Consider the following 25,620-nt stretch of genomic DNA (forward strand, 5'->3'; position numbering starts at 1 on the left):
TAGACGCTTAAACTGAAACTGGAGATTGGAAGGGATTATAGGAATTCTTGAAATAAACACATCTTCGCCTGCAGCATGTCCGGTCATGATGGTGGCTTCTATAATATTTGGCATCAGTTTCTTGATAGAAAGTTTTGTTCCATTGCAAAGTGCAGGCGGTTCCAGATTCCTGAGGAGAATTATCGGTGCTCCAACCTTCAAGTCCAATATGTGGGAGGGTACTCCAGGTGGCTCTAATTTGTTGAGAAACTCTGTCGTATAGTTGACAGCCTCGTCAATATTGCATGTCGTGTCTATAGATTTGTAAATATGAAGAGTTCCGGGTAAGTTCTGTAAAAGTTCCTTGTTGATAACACTGACGGCTTCGTTTGTTGGAGCAAGAATTGCTCTTTCGCACAGCCATGCGTGATCAGTGAAGTGGTGAATCACATTCGGAAACACAGCCTCTTTCAGTTCTTCTTCAGTAGTCACAATCCTTCCAATGCCTTGCATCGCTACATATCCATCTTCATTTTCTGAAGTAAGGGCTCCATTTCCTAGTTTCAGTAGATTATCTGCAAACTGCTGGGCAGAGGGATCACCGTTGAGATGAACTCGCATGTTAGTCGATAATCCAAGTGTTTGAATGCCATTCCAGATGTAAGAAGATTTTATGCAGGCCTGCATTTCATCTGCCCTCATTCCACGCGGAATAACTGGTAGCGTCTGTCGAAAATCGCCTGCCAAAACCATTACGACGCCTCCCATTCTGTCATTGTTCCGTCTGAGGTCTTTCATGGTGACATCTAATGCTTCGAATGCGGCTTTGTGGGACATGGTACACTCGTCCCAAACGATGAGCTTGCAATCCTGTAGAACCTTTGCCTTTCCTGAATTCCTTGGGATGTTACACGTTGGAGTCTCTGTGCTTGTCAGATTTAAGGGTAACTTGAACGCCGAGTGAGCAGTCCTACCACCTGTCAAGAGTGTAGCAGCAATGCCGGATGAAGCGACAGCCAGGGCAATCTCATTTCTGTGCCGCACCTTTGCCAAAATAAGGTTGATAAGTCTTGTCAAAGGCTTCTTTTTGATCTTGGACCAATTTAGGCTCATTCTCCTGTATATAAGCTGCGAGCACATCCATGTTATAACTTCGTTCTCTAATTACTTCACTGGAAATGGCAGAATCGCTGTTTCTGTTAGGTTGGGGAAGTCCAAAGCTTTTCAGGTTCAATCCTCCTAGAGATATTATCTTAAAAATTTTGGATAGTAGTGGACAGTAAGGAACAATCCAGGCATTGTCCACCGAAACTTCTGATCCTCGTAGATTGATGCTTGCTGTAAAACCTCCATCTGCAGGGCTTCTACGACGATACAGTGGATATCCGTCTTGTCCCGTCTGCGTCTCTTTCAAGAACTGGCGAGGGTATCGCTCTCTTGTCGATTTTTATTTTCCAAACATTTCTTTTTTCGAGGTGGCTGCGGCATATTTCTTCTAAAATCTGAAAAGCAAAAGTTAAGCAACCAACAGAAGAATGATTACAAAAACTGAAGAAAACGCTACAATAAAGAAATCAATTGTTATAATCGAACGTTATTTGAAAATAAATAATAGCAACACGATCAGTGAGTCAAAAAACCATGATAATATTAATTAAGAAACAAAAAGTTTATAAAGTGCAATTCTGAAAAAAAAAAAAAGAAATTAATGTGTCATGAAAACAGCAAACTAAAGCTACAAAAAAGAAATGAATTGTAATTAATCGATTTAATGTATCGTCAAAACAGCAAACTAACGCTAGAATAAAGAAATCAATTGTTACAATCGAACGTTATTTGAAAACAAATAATAATATCAGTGAGTCAAAAAAACCGTGATTAATTAATTATAAATAATTTTTTTAAAATTTTTCTAATTCAAAAATCGAAAATCGGGCTTCGAGGTCTGGTGGCCAGCCCCTTTGTGCTTCCGTATAAAAAATTCCAGGTCCCTGCGTGCCATAGATTTGGCTGGAGAGCTCGGTCAGACAGACAGACAGACTTACACTTGCTTTTATTATTATAGATTACGCTTAGCGATGTGTACAAAAAACTGTGTAAATGCTGTGTGTATTTATGTACTGCATTTTATAGAAAATAAGATCTTGTTCTTGCTATATTTTTTGCTATAGAATTTGGTAGGATCTCATTATCAAGTACTTCAATAAATGAAATCAGTGAAAAGAGTCAGTGAAAGATTCTCACATATAACTATACAATAATTGCACTTTGAATACTAAATAATCTACACAATTAATTAGCATGTACAGTACAAAGTCCAAGATCCAAACTCGTCAAGATTTTGACAATTCTAGATTTGCGATTTTTCCAGATATTAGGTCATCAATTTAAATCTAGTAAAATGGCATATAGAAATTATAAAATTAAAAATGTGAAATAGTGGTTCATAAAAATAATGAAGCATTTATAACTTTAAAAGAATCAAAATTTACAGAAAAAACAATGATATTTATTTGTTTTTCTTTATTAAATACTTCAATGCAAGCTGTATAAGTTGCTTTGTTTTTGTGCTAAATCTTTCTATTTAATTCTATAGATAAACCTAATTTCTTGTTCATTTAAAAGTTCCATTGTTCAAGTCTTGTAAGTTTTGAGAATTTCCCCTTTCTTCACTATCCGTAGTGATATTTTTCAGATTTAGAATTGTACTACAGATTTTTTTGTCCATCAGTTGATTGGTAATTGAGGCATTGGCACTGAAATGAGATACTTCTGTTATATCATCTTTGTTTATTACCACTTCTCTACGTTTTTGCATAAATTCCATTAATAGAAAATTTCCACCTTTTGTTTGCGGTATCTGAAAGCCTTGAAATTTGTGGCTATCACCATAAGCTTAGCTAGCATCCGCTGTATATCATTGCTGGTATATCACGAGATTGGTGACTAAAGACATGTTGTTCTGCTAAATTTTACTAATCATGTGTTAATTAACATGCGGTGATGAATATGCATTCTTGTCTACTTCTATCACACACTAATGAAGTTAAGCCTGAATTATATTAGTCTAGTTATTTATTGTACTTGTGCCTATTTCCAGCACATGCTTAAGCTTATCCGAGTCCTGAATACATAAATTCCCACATGTACTTATCCAGTACTGCAATTAGATATTTTGCTACTGAATGCAGTTTCGGTGGGTCCTAAATTCTGCTGCTAAGCATATCCTAAATTCAAAAAATTTGCCACCCCTAAATTTTGCATTCCATTATTTTCCCTAAATCCATCCCCTTTTGCTATCCTGTAATTTTGTTCCTCAGTGTTTCTCTAAATTCTAAAAATGTGGCCTTCCCTAAATTATTCTGCCTGGTATGGCCACATCAGCTCTGATGTTTGTCCTGTGCTCAGTTACTCTAAATTCAAACAGCACTAAATATAATCTTTTCGCTTTGGCCTTTTGTACAGGTTCAGTATAAACGTTCAGTTCACTTTTCAAATTGTTGCTGCCAAATATTAGAGCCCTGTATTATATTTAAAGAAAGTAAGTAATAAAGAATCTGCATGAATGTAAAATATGTTTCTTGCACTGTGAAAAACGACAGTACCTAGAGACATCAAATTTTGAATAATGTAGTCTTCTATTCAAATATTTGCATCTGGGAGCCCAGATTTGGAATTTGAAATTTGTTTTATTATCTATTTCATATTTTGTCAAACATTAAAGAATTTTTTATTAACAAACTCAAGGACTTCACAGCGAGCAGTCATTAAAAAGAAGAAGGAAAAAAAAAAAAAAAAAAAATAGCAGTCATACAGGGGGAAAAAAAAAAAAAAAATTATCTCCAGCACGCGAGACCGTGTATCGGAAATTCTAAAGATATGCTCTTTTAAACATTTTGTGATATTGCTGTTGAATTGAATTTTATGATTTAAGTGTGAAAAATGGGATATTTAGTAAGTAAAGATAACACAGAAAATGTTAAATAATAAAAAAAAAAAAACTGAAAGCTTCCGCATTATATATTATGCCCAAAAGGGTGCCTTTTTAAAAACTTTGTGTGTTACCTTTATTGATTAAATATCACATTCTTCGCACTTAAAACACATAACATTCAATAGCAATATCACAAAATATTAAAAACAGCAAAATGGCATACCTTCCAAGTACCTATGTTCAGTTGGAGAACAGAGTTCAAAATTTGATGGCTCTAGGTACCTTTGTTTCTTTACAATGCAAGAAACTTTCATGTGGATTCTTCATTATTTAGTTTCTTTTACTATAATACACGGCGATAATATTTGGTGGTAACTGTAGCGGTGCTTCAGTTCTGTCAAGTTTCTAATTTAGTTAAAGTGATAAGTCTGTATTGTCAGTAAAAAGTCAGTATTCTATCATGCGATTTAATAAGCATGTAAAATGTAAATAAATATTATGAATAAGTCATATATAACGTTGTAAGGAATAAAATATTGATTCTGTTGGAGGCAGAGAAGTTTTATTTTCCTACATTTGCATATGAGACACTTCTCTGGTGTATCCCAGCATGATCAAATTATACAATGGCTGGCTACGAGGAAACTAAAATTAAAGCAACAATTGCGTCTGTCACCAAGGTAAGTGTTAAAGTTCCTCCTTTTTGGAAGCCAGATCCTAAAATATGGTTTATTGAACTAGAAACACAATTTAGAAGTGCAAAAATAAATGCAGATAAAACAAAATATGATTATGTTATAAGTTCCATTGAACCCGATATTTTATCACTAGTGTCTGATATTTTGCCAAGTCCACCGCAAGATAATAAATATCAAGCAATTAAAAATAGACTAATTTCATTATATGCAGATTCAGAGACTCAAAACCCCAAAATTACTGAGTGAGTTAGAACTGGGTGAGAAAAAGCCATCTCAACTGCTGTGTGAGATGCGCAATTTGGTGGGCAATAAAGTAACAGATACTTTCCTAAAAACATTGTGGCTACAACATTTATCTGTTAATATGGGTAATATTATATCTGTTAGTGGTGAAGATTTGTCAAAAGTGGCTACAATGGCCGATAAGATTTGAGAATTAAACCCTGTTACTCCCCAAATAGCTGCTGCTTCATCCATAACGGTAAAAATTGAAATGATTGAAAGTTTACAAAAACAGGTTAGTGAACTTAGCTTACAAGTTTCTGCTTTATCCAAGCAACGTCACAGTCATCCCTATTGTCGTAACTGATCCAAATCAAGAGGTAGCAGTTACAGTGGTAACAGATCTAGTGATATTTGTTAATATCATAAAAAATTCGGTGATAAGTCATTTAATTGTATATAACCGTGCAACTTTTCATCAAAATCATAGACAAATAGCCTGCAAAACCAGCTCCCCATCTCTCATTGACGACGGAGGAACAAGGGATGTAGCTGAGTTATCTTTTCATCAGTGATAAAGAATCGGCTACTAAATTTTTAATAGATACCGGGGCAGAAATTTCCAGCATTCTTCCCTTACCTTCAGATAAAAAAACCATCTCAAAATTAGAACTCTTTGCTGCAAATGGCACAAAAATCGAAACATATGGCCAAAAATTACTCAAGCTTGGACTAAGATGATCATTCACATGGCCTTTTTTATTTGCTGAAGAAACAAACTGATAATAGGCATGGATTTTCCTGCAAATTTTAACCTTTTGGTAGATTCCAAAAATAGTAAGTTGATTGATGGTACTACATTGTTAACAACCAATGGTACTCCTTGTTTTCAAAATAATAATAATAATATTGCAATTTTAAATGCTGTAAATTATCCATATAAATGTATCATTAACTATTTTCTGGATTTGTTAAAACTGTAGTTAATAATAAAGTTAAAAATCATAACATCGAACATTATATCAAAAACCAGAGGTCCACCAGTTTTCACTAAAGCTAGGAGACTATCAGCTGAGAAACTCAAAGTGGCTAAAAAAGAGTTTGAATTTATGCTCCAAATATGTTTATGCAGGCCATCCAAAAGTAACTGGTCAAGCCCACTACATCTCGCTATGAAGAAATCAGGTGATTGGAGACCTTGCGGAGACTATCGAGCGTTAAACAATGCCATGATTTCTGGTAGATACCCTCTCTCATTTTTAACAGATTGCAGTTCCATTTTAGCTGGAAAAAGAGTTTTCTCATCCATAGACCTCATTAGAGCGTACCAACAAATTTCGGTTTGCGAAGAAGACATACCGAAAACGGCCATTCTCAGTCCCTTTGGCTTATTAGAGTTCCCGTGCATGACGTTCAGCCTACGAAATGCATGCCAAACATTCCAACATTTCATAAACAGTGTGTTCAATGGACTAGAATTCAATTTTTGCTATTTGGATGACATTCTAATAGCCTCTCCTGATGAAGAATCTCATCGACAACGTATACGAGCAGTCCTCGAGAGACTAAATGAATATGGCCTGTGTATTAATGTGGCAAAGTGTAAATTCGGTCAAACGAAACGTGCATTCCTGGTATATGAAGTGTCAGCTGAAGGACTTAAACCTCTTTCAACGAAAGTTGATGCCATCAAACATTTCCCATAACCTAAGTCATTTACTAGTTTAAGATGATTTTTAGGTATGGTGAATTTTTAATCACAGATTCATACCAAATTGTGCAAAACTGCAACAACCTTTAACAACATTACTCAGTGGTATCCAAAAAAAAAAAAAAAGAAAAAAAAAAAAAAAAGAAAGAAAGAAAGAAAAAAAAAAAAAAAAAATTGCAGAAAAGAAATAACTTGGATGGCAGAATGGCAGAAACAAGAAACGCCTTTCAGGTTTTTAAAGATGCACTTATTCATGGCACAAACTTAACTCACCTATCTGAAAAGGCTAAAATATCGCTAACAACTGATGCTTCCGGTACTGCCTTTGGAGCCATTTTACATCAGATTGTGAATAATGAAAAACAACCCTTAAGTTTTTTTTCCCAAAATTTGACTCTAGCACAGCAAAAATACAGTGCCTATAACAGAGAACTCTTAGCCATCTATACAGCAGTGAAACATTTCAAATACATCTTGGAAGGACAACCTTTTGCAATATACATGGATCACAAACCACTAACATTTGCATTCACACAAAATTTGGAAAAAGGCAACTGTCATATGACAACGACAAGCTAGGCAACTGTCATATGTTGGCCAGTTCTCAACCGATATCTGATGCATACAAGGAAATGAAAATACCGTCGCTGACGCTCTGTCGCACATAGACACCATTTCTGTACCATCTGCAATAGACTTACAAACTATAGTAGACTGTCAAGAAGATGAAGATTTGGAGACACTGAAAAGCAACCCAAAATTAAAAATCCTACAGATCCCTATGCCAGACGGCGACAAGAAAATTTACTGTGATACTTCTACAAATTATAATCGATCAATACATCCTTGCAAAGTTTTGTCAGAAAATATTTTCTTCAATAATTTATCTCATTCTGGAATAAGATTCACGATAAAACTGATAACACAATGTTTCATATGGCCCAATATGAATAAAGACTGCCAACTATGGACTAAAGCATGTTTATCTTGCCAAAGATCTAAAGTTCACAGACATACACAGTCATTCTTTGGAAGAATTCAAAGTACTTCCGATTCCAGCATTTAGACATAAATCTGGTTGGTCTGCTACCTCCTTGTAAAGGATTCAAATATCTTCTAACCATCATCGATCATTATATATGATGGAACGAAGCAGTACCGTTAGAAGATCAATCAGCAGAATCTATTGCTAAAGCTTTGATTTATACTTGGTTTTCACGCTTTGGAATTCCGAATCGCATAACTCGCATAACATCTGACCAAGGTTGGCAATTTGATAGCCAACATTTTCAAGCTTTAGGAAAATATCTTGGTTTTCATACAAACACTACAACTGCGTACCATCCACAGGCAAATGGCCTGATCGAAAGACAACACTTAACTTTAAAAGCAAGCCTCAAATGTCATCTACTCAAATCAAAATCATGGCTGGAAGCATTGCCTTTCGTTCTTTTAGTCGTAAGATCTGCCGTCAAGGAAGACTTAGGTTTCTCATCCGCAGAACTTGTATATGAAACCACTTTAGCATTACCAGGATAATTCTTTTCAACAGTATCTCATATGAAACAGTCTCAATTTTCTCAAAACCTTCAGAAAATAATAAGAGATATGAAGCCAAGTCCTACCACCACCCATGGAAATAGAACAGTCTTTGTTTCTTAACATCTTTCCAACTGTTCTCACGTATTCCTATACAACTACATTAATAATTCTTCACTACAGCCTGTCTATCTTGGACCGTATATCCTGTAAGATCAAGATAGGACAAGTATTTCGATAATGAAGTCCATGGAAAAGTTAAAAGAGTTTTAATAGATAGACTAAAGCCATTTTTCTAGTGGAAGATTCTGATATTCCCTTCCAAGACTCCCATTCCAAGAAAGCAGAACTTGGGGGAAGACCTGCACTCAAGAACACTGAAGAAAATTCAGAAACTCAGCATGAAACCAAGACTGCTAGAAATGGCAGACATGTGAAGTTAAAGAATTAAAGATTCTGTCACTTTAAAGACTTCCATAATTGCTGTCACTAGGAAGGAGGTGTGTAGCATCGTTTCAGTTCTGTCAAATTTCTAATTTAGTTAAAGCAAAATGGCAATACTTTTTCTTGTCTCCGCAAAAAACAAAGGTCGGTATTCTATCATGTGGTTTAATGTGCATGTAAAATGTAAATAAATATTATGAATAAGTATATATAACATTGTAAGGAATAAAATATTGATTCTATTGGGGTCAGAAAAGTGTTATTTTCCTTCATTTGCATATGAGACACTTCAGCAACAATTTAAAAAGTGAATCGATGCAAATGCCGTTTTGGAATTAATAGCCCTTCTGGACTGACACCCTTTGGGCTAAAAACACCCCTTTGGACGTAATATAAAATCTGAAAGCTTTCAGATTTTTTAAAAGTAATATTAAAATTTTTTTAATATAATATTTTAAGTTTTATATATATATATTTAAATTTAACTCAATCCATTTGACATAAAATTTGCGTTTACTTCTGGACTGAGTGAGTACACGATGAAACAAGGCATAAAAGAACAAATCAATATAAAACTAACTGTTAGTACAATTTAAATAAAAAGCCACTAATCTTCTTTAAAATATGTGGGACTACTATAAGTGTAAAATATAAATGTTTCAAGAAATTTTGTAATTTAATGCTAATTACTTAAAAAATATGAAGTTAATTTTACTCTTGAATTTGTTTTATAATTAAAATAATATTAGATTATGTTTAATAATAATTTATCCTATGCACAGATTTATTTTATTCTTACAAATTACAAAAGTAGTATTATAAAAGTGAAGTTTGGTTGTGGATAATTGCTTAGTTTATTCAGTTCCTATTTGCTCGATAGATTCATAATGTTTTTCATTGATGGTCCTTAAACGTACTTAATTTCCATGTGCAGAAGTGTGTACGAACCCTTCATGCATCAATGATACTTACAAAGAAAATACCTCCAAAACATTAATGTAGCCAGCCCATTTGCTAGGATTTAAACGTAGATCAAACAACTTGCGATCAGTGCTGAGCCATTAATGCACTGGCCTGTGCATGGAATCATATAAAAATTATCACAGCAGTTTTTTTTTCCCGCTGTTGCAACACCTCTGAAATACTTTGAAATGAATGTGTTTACATTTTATTGATTTCATTCTTCATTTTGAATTGTTGTCCAAAAATAAAGTGCCATTTCTTGTATTTGTTTAGTGCATATCCTTTTATGGTTTTCCTGGACAAACTTCTTTCATAGATCCTCTATTACATCCCACATTACCTTGTCTAGAAATGATTCCTCAACATGATTCACAAAGTGAATCTGATTCTTCTTATCCGAAAGTAAGTGTTTTGGGACTCCTTATAAAAAATCGTTTTATTTTTAAAGTATTTTTTTATTCTGAAAAATTAAGTATTTTCCATTATGTATGTAGCTAAGGAAGCAAAAACGAAATAGAAGAGCACGAGGGAAAAAAATTCATCAGAAAAAGGAATTGGAAGTATCTCGAAGTGAAGGTGAACATAATTACTGAATCAAAGATTGAAATATTCTTGAATCTGATACTGTATATTTACTTTATAGAATATTGATTAATTAAAGTTCATGGACTAAAATATTTGGAATTTATTACTTTAACTGCTCAAAAAGGAAACTTACAGTTTTACTATGTATTTACTGATTTTATTGTAATAGAAAAATGCATTTTTATACTTTTTTGAGCTAATAATTTAAATTTTCTCATTACTGAAACTATAAATCATTCCTCTTATTTTAATGCCTGAAATCCTAAATATGTGTACAAGATAAAATATTAATTTTAATTTGCAGTAGCCTTATAAATCTCATTTTTAATTTGATTATTTCCTCTGATTTTCCTAAAAATATGTAATGTCTCTTTGAACTATATGAATTCAAAATTAATCCATATCATATGATTCTTGTATAATATTCATGATGAATGTATTTGCATAATGTCAAAAAGTCTTTGCCAATAACAATGTTAAATTGTGCAAACCGAAACTTTAATTAATCAACCAAGATAAAGTACAATTATAATTTCACTAGCATCCAGGAATCTTTGCTTTTTTTCTCTACTTCTCTGCCTTCAGTAAATTGCTACTTCTTTTTGCATATGAAGTATAGTATAAAATGTGAAAAGGGCAGATGTTAACAATAAGAACAGGGCCACATTTTATGCCAATACAGCTGTATGTCTTTTTTATTTATTTAAGAACCACATACAATACACGCTCGTTTTTACGAACTCGTAGGGACTACGAAAACAGTTCATTAAATCGAGAGTTCGTAATTTAGAAAGGCATCGGAAATTGTTAGTATTTCACATTTTAATGTTTTCGTGACAGGTTAGTGATACTATTCCATGCTTTTATTTATGTATTAGGAATTATTTTTAATAGTATTACTACTTAATAAATGATATCCATTCTATTAAACAAACAAGAAATATAAAATATTTGTAAAACGTACCTTTATAAAGTCATTGAGCAACAAAATAATCACTTATCTTTGTCTGTTTTAAAACAACAGATTGTACAATGCAAGACTCCATCTTCTCTATATTTGTTCGCATTTCACAATTATCACTGGCTTCAAAAAATCGTCTAAGTTCTGACAAGTATTCAGCAGCTTGTTTTAAAGTCGGTCTTGGTGTTACTTCATTTTCTTCTTCTTCTTCTTCTGGATCTGAAAGTCTCTCATTCTCGTTGATTTCCTCCGTGCAGATGACATTAGAATCCACATTTAAAAAATCCTCGAATGAAAGTTCTGGCAACTGTGGATTTCTACGGCGAAGTTCATGCGTGAGAACCTCATCTTCATCGTGAGATCTATTGTCATGGATTTCTTCAGTTATGTCTGTTTCTTTAATAAAACCTGCATGTCGAAAGGCTTTAGAAATTGTTTCATCTAAAACATCATTCCATGCACTGATTGATAAATGCATTGCACCAAGAATATCAATCTGATAAGGTTGTTCCCTTTCCAAGCCAAGGATTACTCTTTGCAAGAGCACTGTCTTATATTTTCGCTTGAAACTATTGATTATCCCCTGATCTATTGGCTGTAAAACTGCAGTTGCATTTGGTGGGAGATACTCCACACGGATTGCCTGAAGCCCAGTGACTTCCATGTGTGCAGTACAATTGTCCACGATTAGGAGAACTTTGCGCTTCTCTGCTGAAAAACGGTTTTCTAAATCTCTCAACCATTTTTCGTAGATGTTGCCTATTAGCATAATATGCAGCAGGAATCTTCTGAACATTTTTGAAACACCGTGGTTTCAGATATTTTCCAATAAAGAGCAGAGGCAATTTTTGTGACCCAGTCATGTTGGCTGCAATTAAAAACTGTAAGTCTCTCTTTAGCTTTATTACCTCCAACACATTTATCTCCTTTGTAAGCTAATGTTCTTTCTGGCAAAATCTTAAAATACAAAGCCGTTTCTTCCGCATTAAAAACGTCATCTGCAGCGTATTCAGAAAGAAGCAATTTCAACTTTTCTTCTTTCCATTCATTTGCTGATGTCGTGTCTACTGCTGCACTTTCACCACACACTTTCCAGAAACTCAAACCATTCCGAAATTTAAATTTCTGTAACCAACCATCCGATGCTTTAAAATCTTTGATGTTTAATTTGGAAGCAAAAAAGTGTTCTTTAAGTACATTTCCATGAATTGGAATGTTTAAGCTTCTCATCTTTCGAAATCAAACAAGCAAAGCCCTTTCCAAATTTGGGTGTTTTGATTCTCGAAAATATTTTCGAGAGGAGGGTCCACATTCATCGTTTCCATTTTTAGCTCCAAAGATCTTCTCTCTTGCCTTTAAAATCGTCGATAAACTATTTTTAGGAATTCCATATTTCTGAGCAATTTGTCTCTTGCTTAATAGTTTTTCGTCAACTTCTTTTAAAATCTACTTCTTTATTTCAACCGCTAAACAAATTCATTTCTTCATTTGCGACATAGCGCTAAGAATCTTACTTAACAAAAACTGGCCCAATCTCCCTCTCGACTAACGAGACTTCACTGATTGAGTTGTCCAGATCAAATGACTATGACATTACAAAAAGCAACAACTCTCTTTTAGAAGCAACCCAAACCCCTTTAACACGAATGGTCTCACCCCCACTCAACAACATCAGGTTCTCTGAGATGCTCTTCTGAGAGCCTCCCACAACAAACAACACCATAAATTTGTCCTAATTCCCCCTCTTCTCCGCCCCCTCCTTCCTTACTGTACTTCTTCGAATGTTTCGCACTTGCTGCCTCAAAATAGTTGGAGATTTTATTTGACCTTCACACTTCGTCCCAATGAAACATGCAGAAGTATGAAAACTGAGTTCGCAAAAAAGAGATTTTCCTGATTTGTAGTTTGTAAATAAGAGCGCAAAATTACATTACATCTATGGGAGTGTATTCAGGACCATTCGCTAGTTCGTCAAATCCAGAGTGTTCGTAAAAAAGAGGTTCGTAAAAACGAACATCTACTGTATTTATACACCAGCTATATTATATTCTATGCCATCCACATCTGAAGTGTCATTATGCGGGTGTCCTTTTGTTTGTCAGATTTCTGGGGTTTTCCAAAGTTTTATTTATTTATATGTTTTATAAATTAACAAATTTATTGTAATTTTTTTTTTCATCACTGTTTTAAAATTTTTTTTTTATTATTATTATTAAAATTCAGAGTAGGGGAAAGTCCAATAAGGAGATATCCTTCTAATATTAAAATTAGTCTTCCTTACCATATACACAGCATCTTATTGGCTAATACATTGCTAATGCATTAATATAGAATTGCACATATCTGAATTTGTGACAACTGAATAGCATTCAGAAGATTGATCCATTTACCTTTTAAATAAAATGCATGTTATGTGATTAAAAATATCTTTGTGCTGTTTTGTGTTGTAGATATTTCAATGATAGACTTAGTCCTGGTGCTGATAAAAGGATCTATCAGTCTTTTAGACAAGTATAGGCAAAAGTGAGTGGAGCACCAGAATGTCACTGTTGGGCCGTACAATTATAATCCCAATGTATTAATTGTGCAACTCTGCATCAAATTTGATTAAGAATGCCTCAGATGAGGGATTTAAAGATCTCTCCTCCTTGTTCGTGGATCACCAGACCTCTGAAGAGAACTTTTGACTGGCCACTGTAAAACTTCCATACCATATAGTCACTAAGCTTACAAACACTTTTTTTAAGGTTTCGAATCACGGCTCAACGATGACAGCAAGCATCGCTAATTCCTATTTGATTGAGTGGCACACTTTTAGGCAAATATTAAGAATAGAATTGACTATATTTAAAAAAATTCTGACTGTGTATGTGCCTCAGTTTTCAAATGCTGCTTAAATACAGGGTAACCCACATGAAAGTAACCCGCCTTTAGCAATAAAATTACAAGATAGACACCATACTTCTATGAAGATGAGCACAAAAGGACCGAATACAAAGGCAAAATAAAGCAACATTGTTTTTTACTTTCTTGGCCACATGAAGCCATTGGAGATTTGGACCGAGTTCAAAATGTGTGGCACTGGTATTGTAGGCAGGCTGCATTTTCATAGTTGTTCCTATATTTCCTGTTCCTGCTATAAAATGTACATTTGAAAGATTCTGGTATTCTAAAACCACCTCCATCAATTGTAAGATATTTTATATGGAATTTATTGCATTGATTTTATGTGAAATATATACTGATGAGCCAAAATGTTATGACCATCTCCACATTTTTCAATGAGTTCATCTGGAGGAAATAGAAGGCACATGATTAAAAATGGTATTTAACTGCTGCTAGAGAAGGTAACGAATCATTCTTGGACTTACTTTTGCGAGTGATGGCAAAGGCTGCTGATCTAAGTGAATTTGATAGAGGGCAGATTGTAGGGGGCCCGAATACTTGGAACGAGTATCTCCAAAACTGCACAACTGGTAGGTTGTTCACAATCTGCTGTTGTTAGTATTTATGCAAAGTGGATAAATGACAGTTAAATCAGCAGTATACGCCACGTTGTTCGATGTCCACATATCTTCAAAGTAAAAAGATGTCAGGAGCTGTCCCGCTTGGTACAACAAAATTGGCACCAGACAATGGCTCAGCTAACAGCCCAATACAATGCAGATCCAAGTGTAACTGTTTTAGAACATATAGTTCAGCAGACACTGTTGAATGTAGGACTGTGCAGCAGACATCCACCTCGTGTGCCTTTGTTGACCAAGCGTCATTGTCAACTACACTTACAGTATTCACGGGAACATCGAGACTGGACCATGGATAAGTTGAAGACAGTTTCCTGGTCAGATGAATCACGATTTCTCATTCATCATGGCAATATTTGTGTATGCTTTTTCCAGGTAAATAGAGTACCCCTGGTACAGCAGGCCATATACAGAGTTGTGGTGGCAATATCATGCTGTGTGGGACATTCTTATGGGCAACTCTGGGTTCCATAGTTGTGGCAGAACAGGCCATGAAATCTGCAGACTCTTTGAACATAACTGCAAATCAGTTGCATCCTTACATGGGATCTGTCTTCCCAACTGGAAATGGAATCTTCTACCAGGACAATATCCCATGTCACATGGCTCAAATTGTGTTAAAATGGTTCAAGGAGCATATGGATGAATTCCAATTAATGTCTTGCCCACTTAACTCACCAGATTGTAACCCAATAGAGCACATTTGGGATATCCTGGAGCAGCATCTCAGAGCTCAAACACTACCACTACCTGTCTCCAGTCATGTACCAAAAATGTCTGTGGCATCCATGCCAAGGCAAATTGCAGCTATTTTGCAGGCCAAAGGTCATGCAAGGTTTTTCTTTTGCTATTTTCATTTTTGATTTACACTGTTTCTGCACTTTTTCATGCAATTTGTCACTGTGCTTTTCGATATTATTTCTTATGGCATGTTCCAGGTTGAATATGGATCCATTTAAAACTTTTTATTTTACACTATTAACACCAGTTGTTGCAGCCATCAATACATAACTGGATTAGGTTTTGATCTACTTTTTACTTTGTATTTATTCATTATATATCTGTATATCTATATGTGTGTGTGTGTATATTAATTGCAAATATCATTGGGTTTAACAGATTCCCTTAGCATAGTGTTTCTGATTACAACACTAAAGATTTAGTTAGTATACATAACCTTTGAAAAATATTATTAACTTATTATTATGTTGTGTAATATTTTAACAGATTATTGATGTATTGCATGTCTCTGCTTTATTTTCATTTTGTCTGTTATTACAGATGATTCTGATTCTAAAATTAGTGATCTCAATTGTAGTATTAGTAGCCCAAGTAAGTCTTCACCATCTTCTCATAAAATGTATGCTGATAGACTGAAAAGCAGCAGTTCTGATTCTGAATTCTCAGATGCTGAAAATAATGCTTCAAATCTTAAGACACTTTTGGCATCAGCTCGTCAAAATGCTTATCAGACTTTACAGGCCATTGTTAAGGTAAGCATCATGTTAGTCACTTAATTTATTGTATATTAAATCATTTCTGTATTTCACAAGCCATACTAAATGTTCATATTTTTTCTTTTAAACACATTCTATTTATTTGAAAATAAGACCTAATTCAATATAAGACCATTTTATGTTTTTAAGTTAAATTTTGAGAAATAAAAATACAGGGGAATATTTGATTAGAATTCATTTGATCCTAATCAGATGGAAAGATAAGTTACTTAATTACATGGATTATTTTACTATGATATAGAAAGATGAATTAGGGAAACGTAATGTTACATTATTAATTATTTGTTTTCGGGCACACCAGTAACAAGTATAATGGATGCAGGTCTAAACTGAAATTGTTTAATTTACCTGGGCTATAATAACCATCAGTAGTTATTTATGTATGTTTGTACATATATATATATATATATATATATACACACATACAGTCAAAAGTCGTTAATTCGGACACCCATAATCCGGACCTCAAAGCTACAAACTTTCTGCGCATGCGTCAACGCGACGCATGTGCATAGGCGTTTATGTGTGCGTGTAAGACCTTTACGGCTGCGAATACGCGTGAGCGCGTGCGCATAAAACGTTTATGCATGCGCGTTTAATGTATAATGGACGGTATAAGCTAAGCTAAAATTATCTAATTCAGTTAATGTTGCAGATTGCGTTGTGCCTTAATCTTCGAATTGGATCCGGCTTATTATTTTTTGCAGACTGTTAGAGCAATTTTATAAAAGTAAGCTTGAACTTTCAATTATATCAAATAGAATTTCCGATATATATTTGCTAATATATAAAGGATCTAAAGGGAAAGTATGTTTCGAAATCTGAAATCTGTTTATCAACTTCACGCTGCTCGGCGGGGGGAAAGCCGCGGCGCGCAATGAATTGGAAGTTGATCTGTCAGCACTATCCTTATCTTCAGGGCACATGTTTTTATTTTATTTGGCTTATAACTCCTTACTAAATGTAGTATTTCATCTCGATGTACTCCGTGTTTGATATGATTTAAAGCAAGTTCCTCGTCATTATAATTCGCTTCCGATAGTGAAGAAAGTAACAGAGGTTATTGAAAACGAAAAAATTTTGATTGACAAATTAGTCGGTATATTCTCGACACAGCAATTATAGGACTTGAACAGCGGAACTTTGTAACTAAACAAGATATTATGTCTGTTTAATAGAATTAAAGAGAAAGTATTATCACATGAAACAAAGCAACTTAAACAACTTACATTGAAAGAAATGTTTAATAAAGTAAACAAATAAATATTAAGCTTTTTCTTTTTGTAAATTTTGACACCCTTTAAATCATAATTGTTCTTTATTTCATAAATTATGGTTTCATATTTTTAATTTTGTAATTTCTGCATGCCATCTTACAAGATTTAAACTGATGATCTATAATCCAGAAAAGAAGTCCCGACGAGTCCGGATTAACGACTTTTTGACTGTATATGAAATAAGACCTAATTAAATATGAGTATCATATATATATAGTATATGACATAAATATGAAAGTCAATTAATAATTTAATTGACAATAGATCTTTTAATTCCAAAATTTAATTTAGACGTAATTCATCTTCAGAGTATGTGTGCTGCGTCATTAATTTTTCTGTAGTAATCCGCATTGCTGTAAACTCTCATCTAGTTGCTGTTCAGAATTAATACAAAGGAGCCAAGCCTATAAATAACTTCAGCTGCTTAATATGAATCACGTTTCTTCCCTGCTCTCGCTACATAAGCATATAATTAACCGCTTGACAGCTTAAACTTTTGTAACACTGTGATTGCGTATATAAAATTATGGGGTGCTTATAGCAATGCTAGTGTTGTACCAATCAAGAAAAAATATGTTATGAAATTTGTTGTCCAAAAATGAAATGTATTTTACTGTCAAGCTAGCTGTGCTTTTCGTAAATTCCAGTCATCTGTGTAACAGTTTCGGTCTCTTTGCTATCACTGTCCCTCACCACGACTGCTACATAATTTTTTTTCATCTTCTGCCAAAATCATTACAATTTAGGGAGTGACCCAACATCAATCCTGTGTGTGCCATTGAAAAGTATTTCCATTAGCACAATTATTGTGCCTTGCCACGACTTTGCATGTGTCATACAAAAATGTATTTCTTCAGAAAATCTAAAACAAGTGTGTTACAGGCTTTAAATTTTTAACGCAATAAGCCTTTCTAGTCTATTGCAGTTAAATTCAAATCGGTACATGAAAAGTGATGAAAAAAAAGGGGGAAAAAAGTGTTCTCTTAAATAATCAATGGTTTAATATTACAAGCGATCAAGCATTAGCATTGAATTCAAAGTATCTGCAAAAATAAACAAGTAAAAGAAAAAGGTGACATTACGTCAGTGAAATGTGCTGATTCCAGAATCAAGAGCAGCTGCCTTCTCATGAATAAAAAATATGTTGCAATATATTAAAATGTGATGAAATTACTTTTTTGTTGCCTGCTTTGTTCTACAAATTAAAAATCATCAAATGTTTGTGATTTTTGTGTATTATAAAATGTGATTAGCCTTTTATTTTTTCAAGTTTTGATTTATAGTTGAGAGATGGTATTTATTTACAATACGAGTTCATAATTAATATCTTTCGGTATAAATATGAAATTATAATTTCTTTAGTGTTACAGAATTTAGAAATATGCTGTTAAAATACACATGCTTTTATTGCACATCACATTGTCAATCACTGAGCATATCTTTTCTCATTATCTTTTATGATTAACAACTCCTTTTCATATTAAAGGCACTTATTAAACTTTCATTTTTGAGCAGTTCTGCATTCATATGTTGCCTTAAAATAACTACAAGAAACTAAGTAAAACTGTAATAACTAATACATTAACTTATTTTGCAACAGAATCACATTATAAATAGTTAAATAACCTGAATCATGCATTATAAAGTAAATGCAAGTTAATTTGGAATTATTTTGAAAGCCATGCATCCTCCTAGGAAAAAAAATCCTCCTAGAAATCGTTAATATTTTTTTACATTTTCTGACATTTAAAGTTTGGCAGCTATGCATTATGATAAATGTTTTAATCAACAAGGTAACTACATGGAACAATAACATGAGAATGTATCCAATTTTTGTGTACATTAAAATATTTTTCTCCATTCTTGTTTTCAACTAAAATTTTTTGACAATTTAAGAAAAAATCTGATGTGTACACCACATGACTTCCTTGTACGGAATATTAAATTATGCACATTTTTTTCTTGCATTTCATTTAAACTTACTGAATTAAATCTGCTTCGCTGACAGCACATAAACCACAATAGAATAAATGCATTCTTTAAAATTCACTCTAGTATTCGTTTACCATAGCAACACTCTGGCACTAGATTCACTTAACAGTATTATATTTCGTTCATATAACTCATAATGCACAAAATTTATGTAATTTAAAGAATAGAATTATCTAATCGTTGCCGCATGTTCTATTTAAATACTATAATAATGCTAGAATGATGTATAAAAGAAATTAAGCAAACAAAACAAAAAAGAAACAGTTTTTCACAGATGATTGAGTATTTCTCATTCAATTAATTCAGTTCTCACGCGTGAGAACTGAATTAATACTGAACTACTCGTTTTTGAGTTATGCAAGATATGTACGTACATACAGACGTTCGTACAGACGTCACGAAAAATTCTCTTCAGAATTAATTTTAAAGCAGTTTTATAATTTTTTTTTTTTTTTTTTTTGACGAAACGAGTCTTTTATTCTGTTCTTACGTACAGATATCACACAAAAACATCGTTAAATTGCATTCGATAGCGGTCAAAATAGATATTTTCGTTGAAATATCCTGCCTGAAACTTTTCGCGATTACTATACTTCCTTTTTACTTCGTACAAGGAAGTAAAAATAACCCTTATTATAATGTAAGTAACTTTTATGTATATTAAAGCTTTCATCTTCTCTCCTGTTTTCATTTATAAACTCTTGAAGACTTAATAAAAGTAGCCCTTGTAAACGTGAAGTCCTTCCACATTCATTTGCTACACTTTCAAATGCATTAATTTTTTATAAATATTTTCAAGCATCAGGCATATTTTAAATTTTATATTTCCAGATGAATAGTACAGTAGAATCTTTATAACCAGGAGAAACAGGTCCTCACTGATTTTGGATGATTGAATATATATTTCTAGAATTTTTTTGTTTTGCTTTATAATATAATCTACAGAGGCAACAGTGCTCAAAATCTTTTATATTATGTTTTCGTGTATTCAGTGTATATTTTAAATAAATAATATTGAAAATCATCCAGATTATTTAAAATTAAAACATGTACAAATGTTTTTATATTTCGAGAAAGCAAAAAATTAAACAATGTTTTAAAATTGCTGCATATATTATCTCTTGAAAATTGAAAATTTCATAGGGTTATGGCATATATAACTTCAAATATCCACCTGCTTACAAGACTGTTGGTGCAGTTTTAAAAATTTGACACGTGTACAGTGAAGCTTCACATCATGTGCTGATATAGATGAACTCTGCTCAGCAAATCGTATGAATGTCTCCAATCCTTCTTCAGCTTCTTTCCACTTAACTTCTTTGATTTGCGTGTTATCTTGATCTTCCCTCTCCTCTTCATCATCTTTCTTCTTTCTCAGCATATGCCAAATTATTTTTTCATCATCTTGAGAGAGAGTGACAGAAACTGAATTGTCTGTGTCCCACCGCTTCCAAGCCTGCACCTCCTCTTCATTAATACTAACTTTCTCTGGCCATATAACTCAGTCCAAGATATTAGTCCCAGGTGCTACATGTGTTTTGCATCCAACAGAATCTTTGTAACTTATCATTTGTGAACATGATCATAGGCAACAGTTTATGGCGACAACAACATAAAGTAATATGTTGTACATTTTCCAAGCAAGAGACAAAGTAAATCTGGCATTTTTCGATGTGCATTGTTTTTGAAAATCATGAACTTCAAAAGTTTGTGCATTAGTTCATACAAAATTAATATAATTCTTTGGTTCATTAGTTGGATAAAGCTTATTACATTGGGTGGTAGACACATAATACAAATGTTCTGCATTTAAGTTTTCAGATTGTTAGCCCATTCCACATTTTTTTACCTCATAATGTAGGGTTTACCTTATTTTACATAACAAATTATTTTAAGTTTGGTACCTTTACTAAACCTCTCATTTTCTTCTCTCAGTTTCTTGCCAGAATGCAAATTTAAAGTCAGGTGAAATGAGTATTTAAATGCACGAATCTTGCAGGTTATTCAGAGTGCGATTTTGTGAGCTAGCGCAATTTACTAGTTTATCCTTGTTACACTGAGTTGTTGATACGCCTTTTGGCTATTTAATAAGTATAATGCCAAGTAGGTCAGCCTAGTTAGCCTTAAATTAAATTATTAGTCCAGCACTACTCTTTATCTTTGAAATTAATTATTAAGTTTCACTGCAAGTTGTCAGTGTTAATGTAAGCACAAAGCACATGCATTTGTGTTCAGAGTTTGATGAATAATAAAGGGTTATTTAACCTTTCTTTCTGCTGGTATTCTTTTACGCCTGTCAGAGAAGTTGCCAGGTTTCCTTAATGAGTTCTTTGTATGACAGCAAAGAGAACAAGATCCCACAGCAGGCTTAAATTTCAGATTTAAATTTAGACCTTCAAGAGTGATTTTGATATTACCAGTTAATTGGCTGTTGGTTATGAGAGATTTTACTGTTTTTGAAATTATCTTTCTCATATCCTAACATTATTGATGCTTTATAGATTTCAGACAAGAAAGTGATGTTTGGTTACTGGTCATCTTTTCTTCCAGATCAACCCACTATGCCAGGAATGGTCTGTAATCAAAATATATTCACAACAGTACTGAAAGATCCAGTACCTCAGGTGATTTTTAATTTTCACCATCTTTTCTCAGAAGTTTTTTTTTTTTTATAAATCTGTAAATTATCCATAAATTTTTATGCTTATATCAATTTAATATTTTGTCATTCAGGTGAGACTTAGTGCCTTGATACTACTTGCTGAAATGCTGAGAGGCTCCAAACAATTTTTAGCCCATGCAGATGGACGGTATAAATGCTTTCTTATTTTCTGTGAAGAATTGTAGCATTAAATAGTTGTATTTCTCTAATTATTCAATTATCATAGCTGCTAGATCTCCTATTTTACCAAGATACTTCTGTTTTTTCCCACATGTCCCAATCTCCTGGTAGATCACAGAAGCTTTGGGTTTTTAATTTTTAGTCTTTACCAAAGAAAATGCTGTCATCAATAAATGTAATATATTGAATAATGAAATTTAAATTATGCAAATTCCATATGCCACCTCTAGTGATTTTCAGCATAATTTTATTAAATTTTGTTTGTTCTGAATTGTCTTGAATCTATTGTAAGCAGTTGTAGAAAATTTTGGGAAGATTCAACCAATTTTTAATGAGCTCATATTTGTATTTAATATTATTTTACATTAACAAATGATACATTATTAAGTATATCCAGACAACAGTATGCATCCTAATTATTAATTTTATTTTTGTCATATTTAAAATAACTTAATAAATAAAAGTCCACCCTCTTTGTATTCAAGCTTTTCACAGTATAAAAGTAAAAGAAAATTACAAAAGTGACATTAGCCAAAGAACATAAAATTTACAGTATCTAATTAAATATTGATACATTTTACATCTGAACCATATTCTAAATAGTTTAATAACTTGAATCATGCAATATAAAGTGCATTTAATCCTTTTGAGATGGTATATGCGTTGGTCACCAACTGTATCACAAAGGCAGATGTGTCATTTATGAATCGTTATTTAAATATACTGTTAGGAACAGGTGTACCACATATGAATTTTTAGATCAAAAGTTTAACTAATATTATCTTTTTTTTTTTTTTTTTTGCTGTTATATGTAACTCTATGGTGCCATTAGATGTAGCCCTATGGTATTATGGTGGAATTTACCGGGAGTGGAGAATGTTGACCATCATTTCGCTGTAGTATTTTTTATTTTTGGTATTCTGTTTTGGATTCAAAGCAGAATGCGTGGTGCAACTAAATCAGAACCGAGAGAGAGGAGGAAGGAAGAAAAACTGCTTTTAACATATGTGAGGGCATCGAAATCTTTTAAGAGCTTAATGCCTCTAAAAGTCTTAATTTGGCCCTGCACATGGGGATGTTCTATATGCATCTAAATACTTTTGTTTTTATTTTTGATGATATGGGGATATATGTCATATTATTTTAAAAGTTTTATTCCTTCCTTTAGGTTGGCATTGAGGAGAATATTTTGTGTATTGTTTAGCAAACTTTTTTTTATACTACACATGGCAAGAAAAATATAAGGATAAAGTTTTCAAATTAATTCTGACAACTACCTGAGTATTCTTTTCATAATATGCAAAAAATTGGAGCAATTAGGCTACAAATTTATGTGAATTTTTCCCAGCTCAAATTCCTCATTCCATCAAGACAGTGCATCCTCTCAGTGTCCAATCCCAAGAAAGCAGTTAAATGACTGAGCACCTCCCCTCAAATTAGAGTGAATTTAGAATTCTTTTGAAATAGTGTAGCTGCGCATTGTGAAAACCTCCCACATTTTTGTTTTTTAAGGTTAGCAGCTATAATTTATAAAATTTGTATATGTAAAATAATACGAACTTTTGTATGACATACTATCATAAAAAGCTATTTGCACCATAAACTTTTAATGCTTGAATGCAAAAATTTCTTGTATTCATGTGTTAATGAAGCAGTAGCCAAAAAGTAACTCTGCTGGATCCTTCATGTTTTTTGTTCAAGATTTTGATTTATCAAATGATGGTTAGTTTGCAATTATATTCTTTCAGAAGAAAGAATTATCCGTGATGAAAGATTTTGTTCAAATAATGACAGGATGTAGATATATTTGTATGGAACATAATTATTTTTATGGATAATCTCTAACTCAATGTAGGTAATCAGATGACTTATCATATCATAAATCTTCTAAAGTAACACCAACACACAAGAAGGTTTAAAACCAATTTTTTTATTAGATTGTATGATTTTATGTTTATTAACCCAGTATCTTATTATTTTTATCTTTACTATCACTTCTTCTATATTCTACTACAAATATGCCAATTTATTGATGGATATAAAAATAAAGTTCTTAAAGATAAGGAAGAGCTTTTGACAGTGATTCGCTGACTATCTCTGGACTATATATTTTCCCAGCTTTTAACTTTACCTGAATCGGCTTTAGATTTTGCTACCCTTATTTGCTCATAAGATTAAAGGGTCTGAGCCAAATCTTACAATAGGGCTTTACTGTGAAAATTTATATTTTACCATGACTTTTAAGTTCTGTTAATTATCACTAAAAAAAGTGACTTGTTCTGCTAATTTCAGATGATGTGTAAGTTTCTAGTAAGGAGGTTTATTTTAAACCATCTTCTGAGTAAGGTTTAGAAGGCCTAAGATGGGGCAATAATAGCTTGAATGCCTGCATGAAGCCAGAGTTAACATTTGAGATACAAAATTCCATACTAAATTTCCAATGAAACATTTCAGACAGCTTGTGTAGTAACAGAAATTCTTCAGTTATTTGCTTTATTAACCAAACTCAAATGTTAAATTAAACTGTATATTAGAATACATATTCACAAGTCTGCTTATAAGTTTTGTTTTAGGCTTTGAATAAGAAAGAAATTTAATATAAAAGCACACATATATAATTAAACATGCATTAAAAAGCATCAGTACATAATCTTTTTCTTTATTAAAGTAAACATGCATAAAATCACACTAAAATTTGCTTTTATGTTGTAATTCTGAAGTGGTTTTACTACTCTTTTCCTCTTTCTTCCTGCTCATGCACTGAGTATTGTAAGGAATTTCTTCCCTCCTTATTTTGTGCCTTAGTAGTGTGACTGAATGCATATTCATCTAGCATCAGGAAGGCAAGCATTTGAATCCTGGCGAGATCATTGCTGTTTCATGTTTCCTTGAAATAAACCTGATGACTCTACTGTAATCAGTTAATTTTGCACTCTTTGTTATACAGATCCTATGTATTTCAAAACTAACTTCTGGCCTCATAGAAACTGTTAGGCAACTTATCCCATCTTAATCTTCCAGAGAATAAACATAAACTCAGAAGAAGGTTTAAAGTAAACCTTTACAGCTCAACAAATTGTACATCTGATGTAGTAGAGAATAAGACACTGCTTCTGGTGGAATAACAAGAGTCAGAGTAATACTTACAGGGTTCACAAGAATAAGTCTTATTGCAAGCTCTGGTTTGGGTTTCTAATCATGCAAGCAAACACAGCTTGCAAAAGCCTATTCTAAGCCATATAGAAGCTGGACAAAAATAGCATTGCAGACAGTTAGTGACTTCTGTGAAAAATTCTCTCCTACATAATCTAAACTGCATCCTCATAGATGCCAATGGAAATAGGAGTGACAGCACAGCAAAATAATAACATAATTGGTTAAAAACATGAAACTCTAAATGTTTTAATGCTAGTGCAGCTAAAAATGAGATAT

At 33.0% G+C, this 25,620-nt stretch overlaps 1 protein-coding gene across 3 annotated transcripts in view; it reads left to right on the forward strand.

Moving 5' to 3' along the window:
* Positions 1–25,620, forward strand: part of LOC118194171 (HEAT repeat-containing protein 6) — a 138,995-nt gene that overhangs the window by 47,343 nt on the left and 66,032 nt on the right. For all 3 annotated transcript variants that reach the window (XM_085814039.1, XM_085814038.1, XM_085814040.1), the window contains exons 7-11: positions 9,764–9,892; positions 9,985–10,066; positions 15,842–16,053; positions 21,848–21,970; positions 22,080–22,156. In XM_085814039.1, coding sequence (XP_085670165.1) covers positions 9,764–9,892; positions 9,985–10,066; positions 15,842–16,053; positions 21,848–21,970; positions 22,080–22,156 — 623 coding nt within the window. The remainder of the gene's footprint in view (positions 1–9,763; positions 9,893–9,984; positions 10,067–15,841; positions 16,054–21,847; positions 21,971–22,079; positions 22,157–25,620) is intronic.

The sequence above is a fragment of the Stegodyphus dumicola genome, chromosome 3, assembly GCF_044657685.1.
Source record: "Stegodyphus dumicola isolate Sdum_Otavi_A_Nest chromosome 3, ASM4465768v1".
Classification (NCBI taxonomy): Eukaryota; Metazoa; Arthropoda; class Arachnida; order Araneae; family Eresidae; genus Stegodyphus; species Stegodyphus dumicola.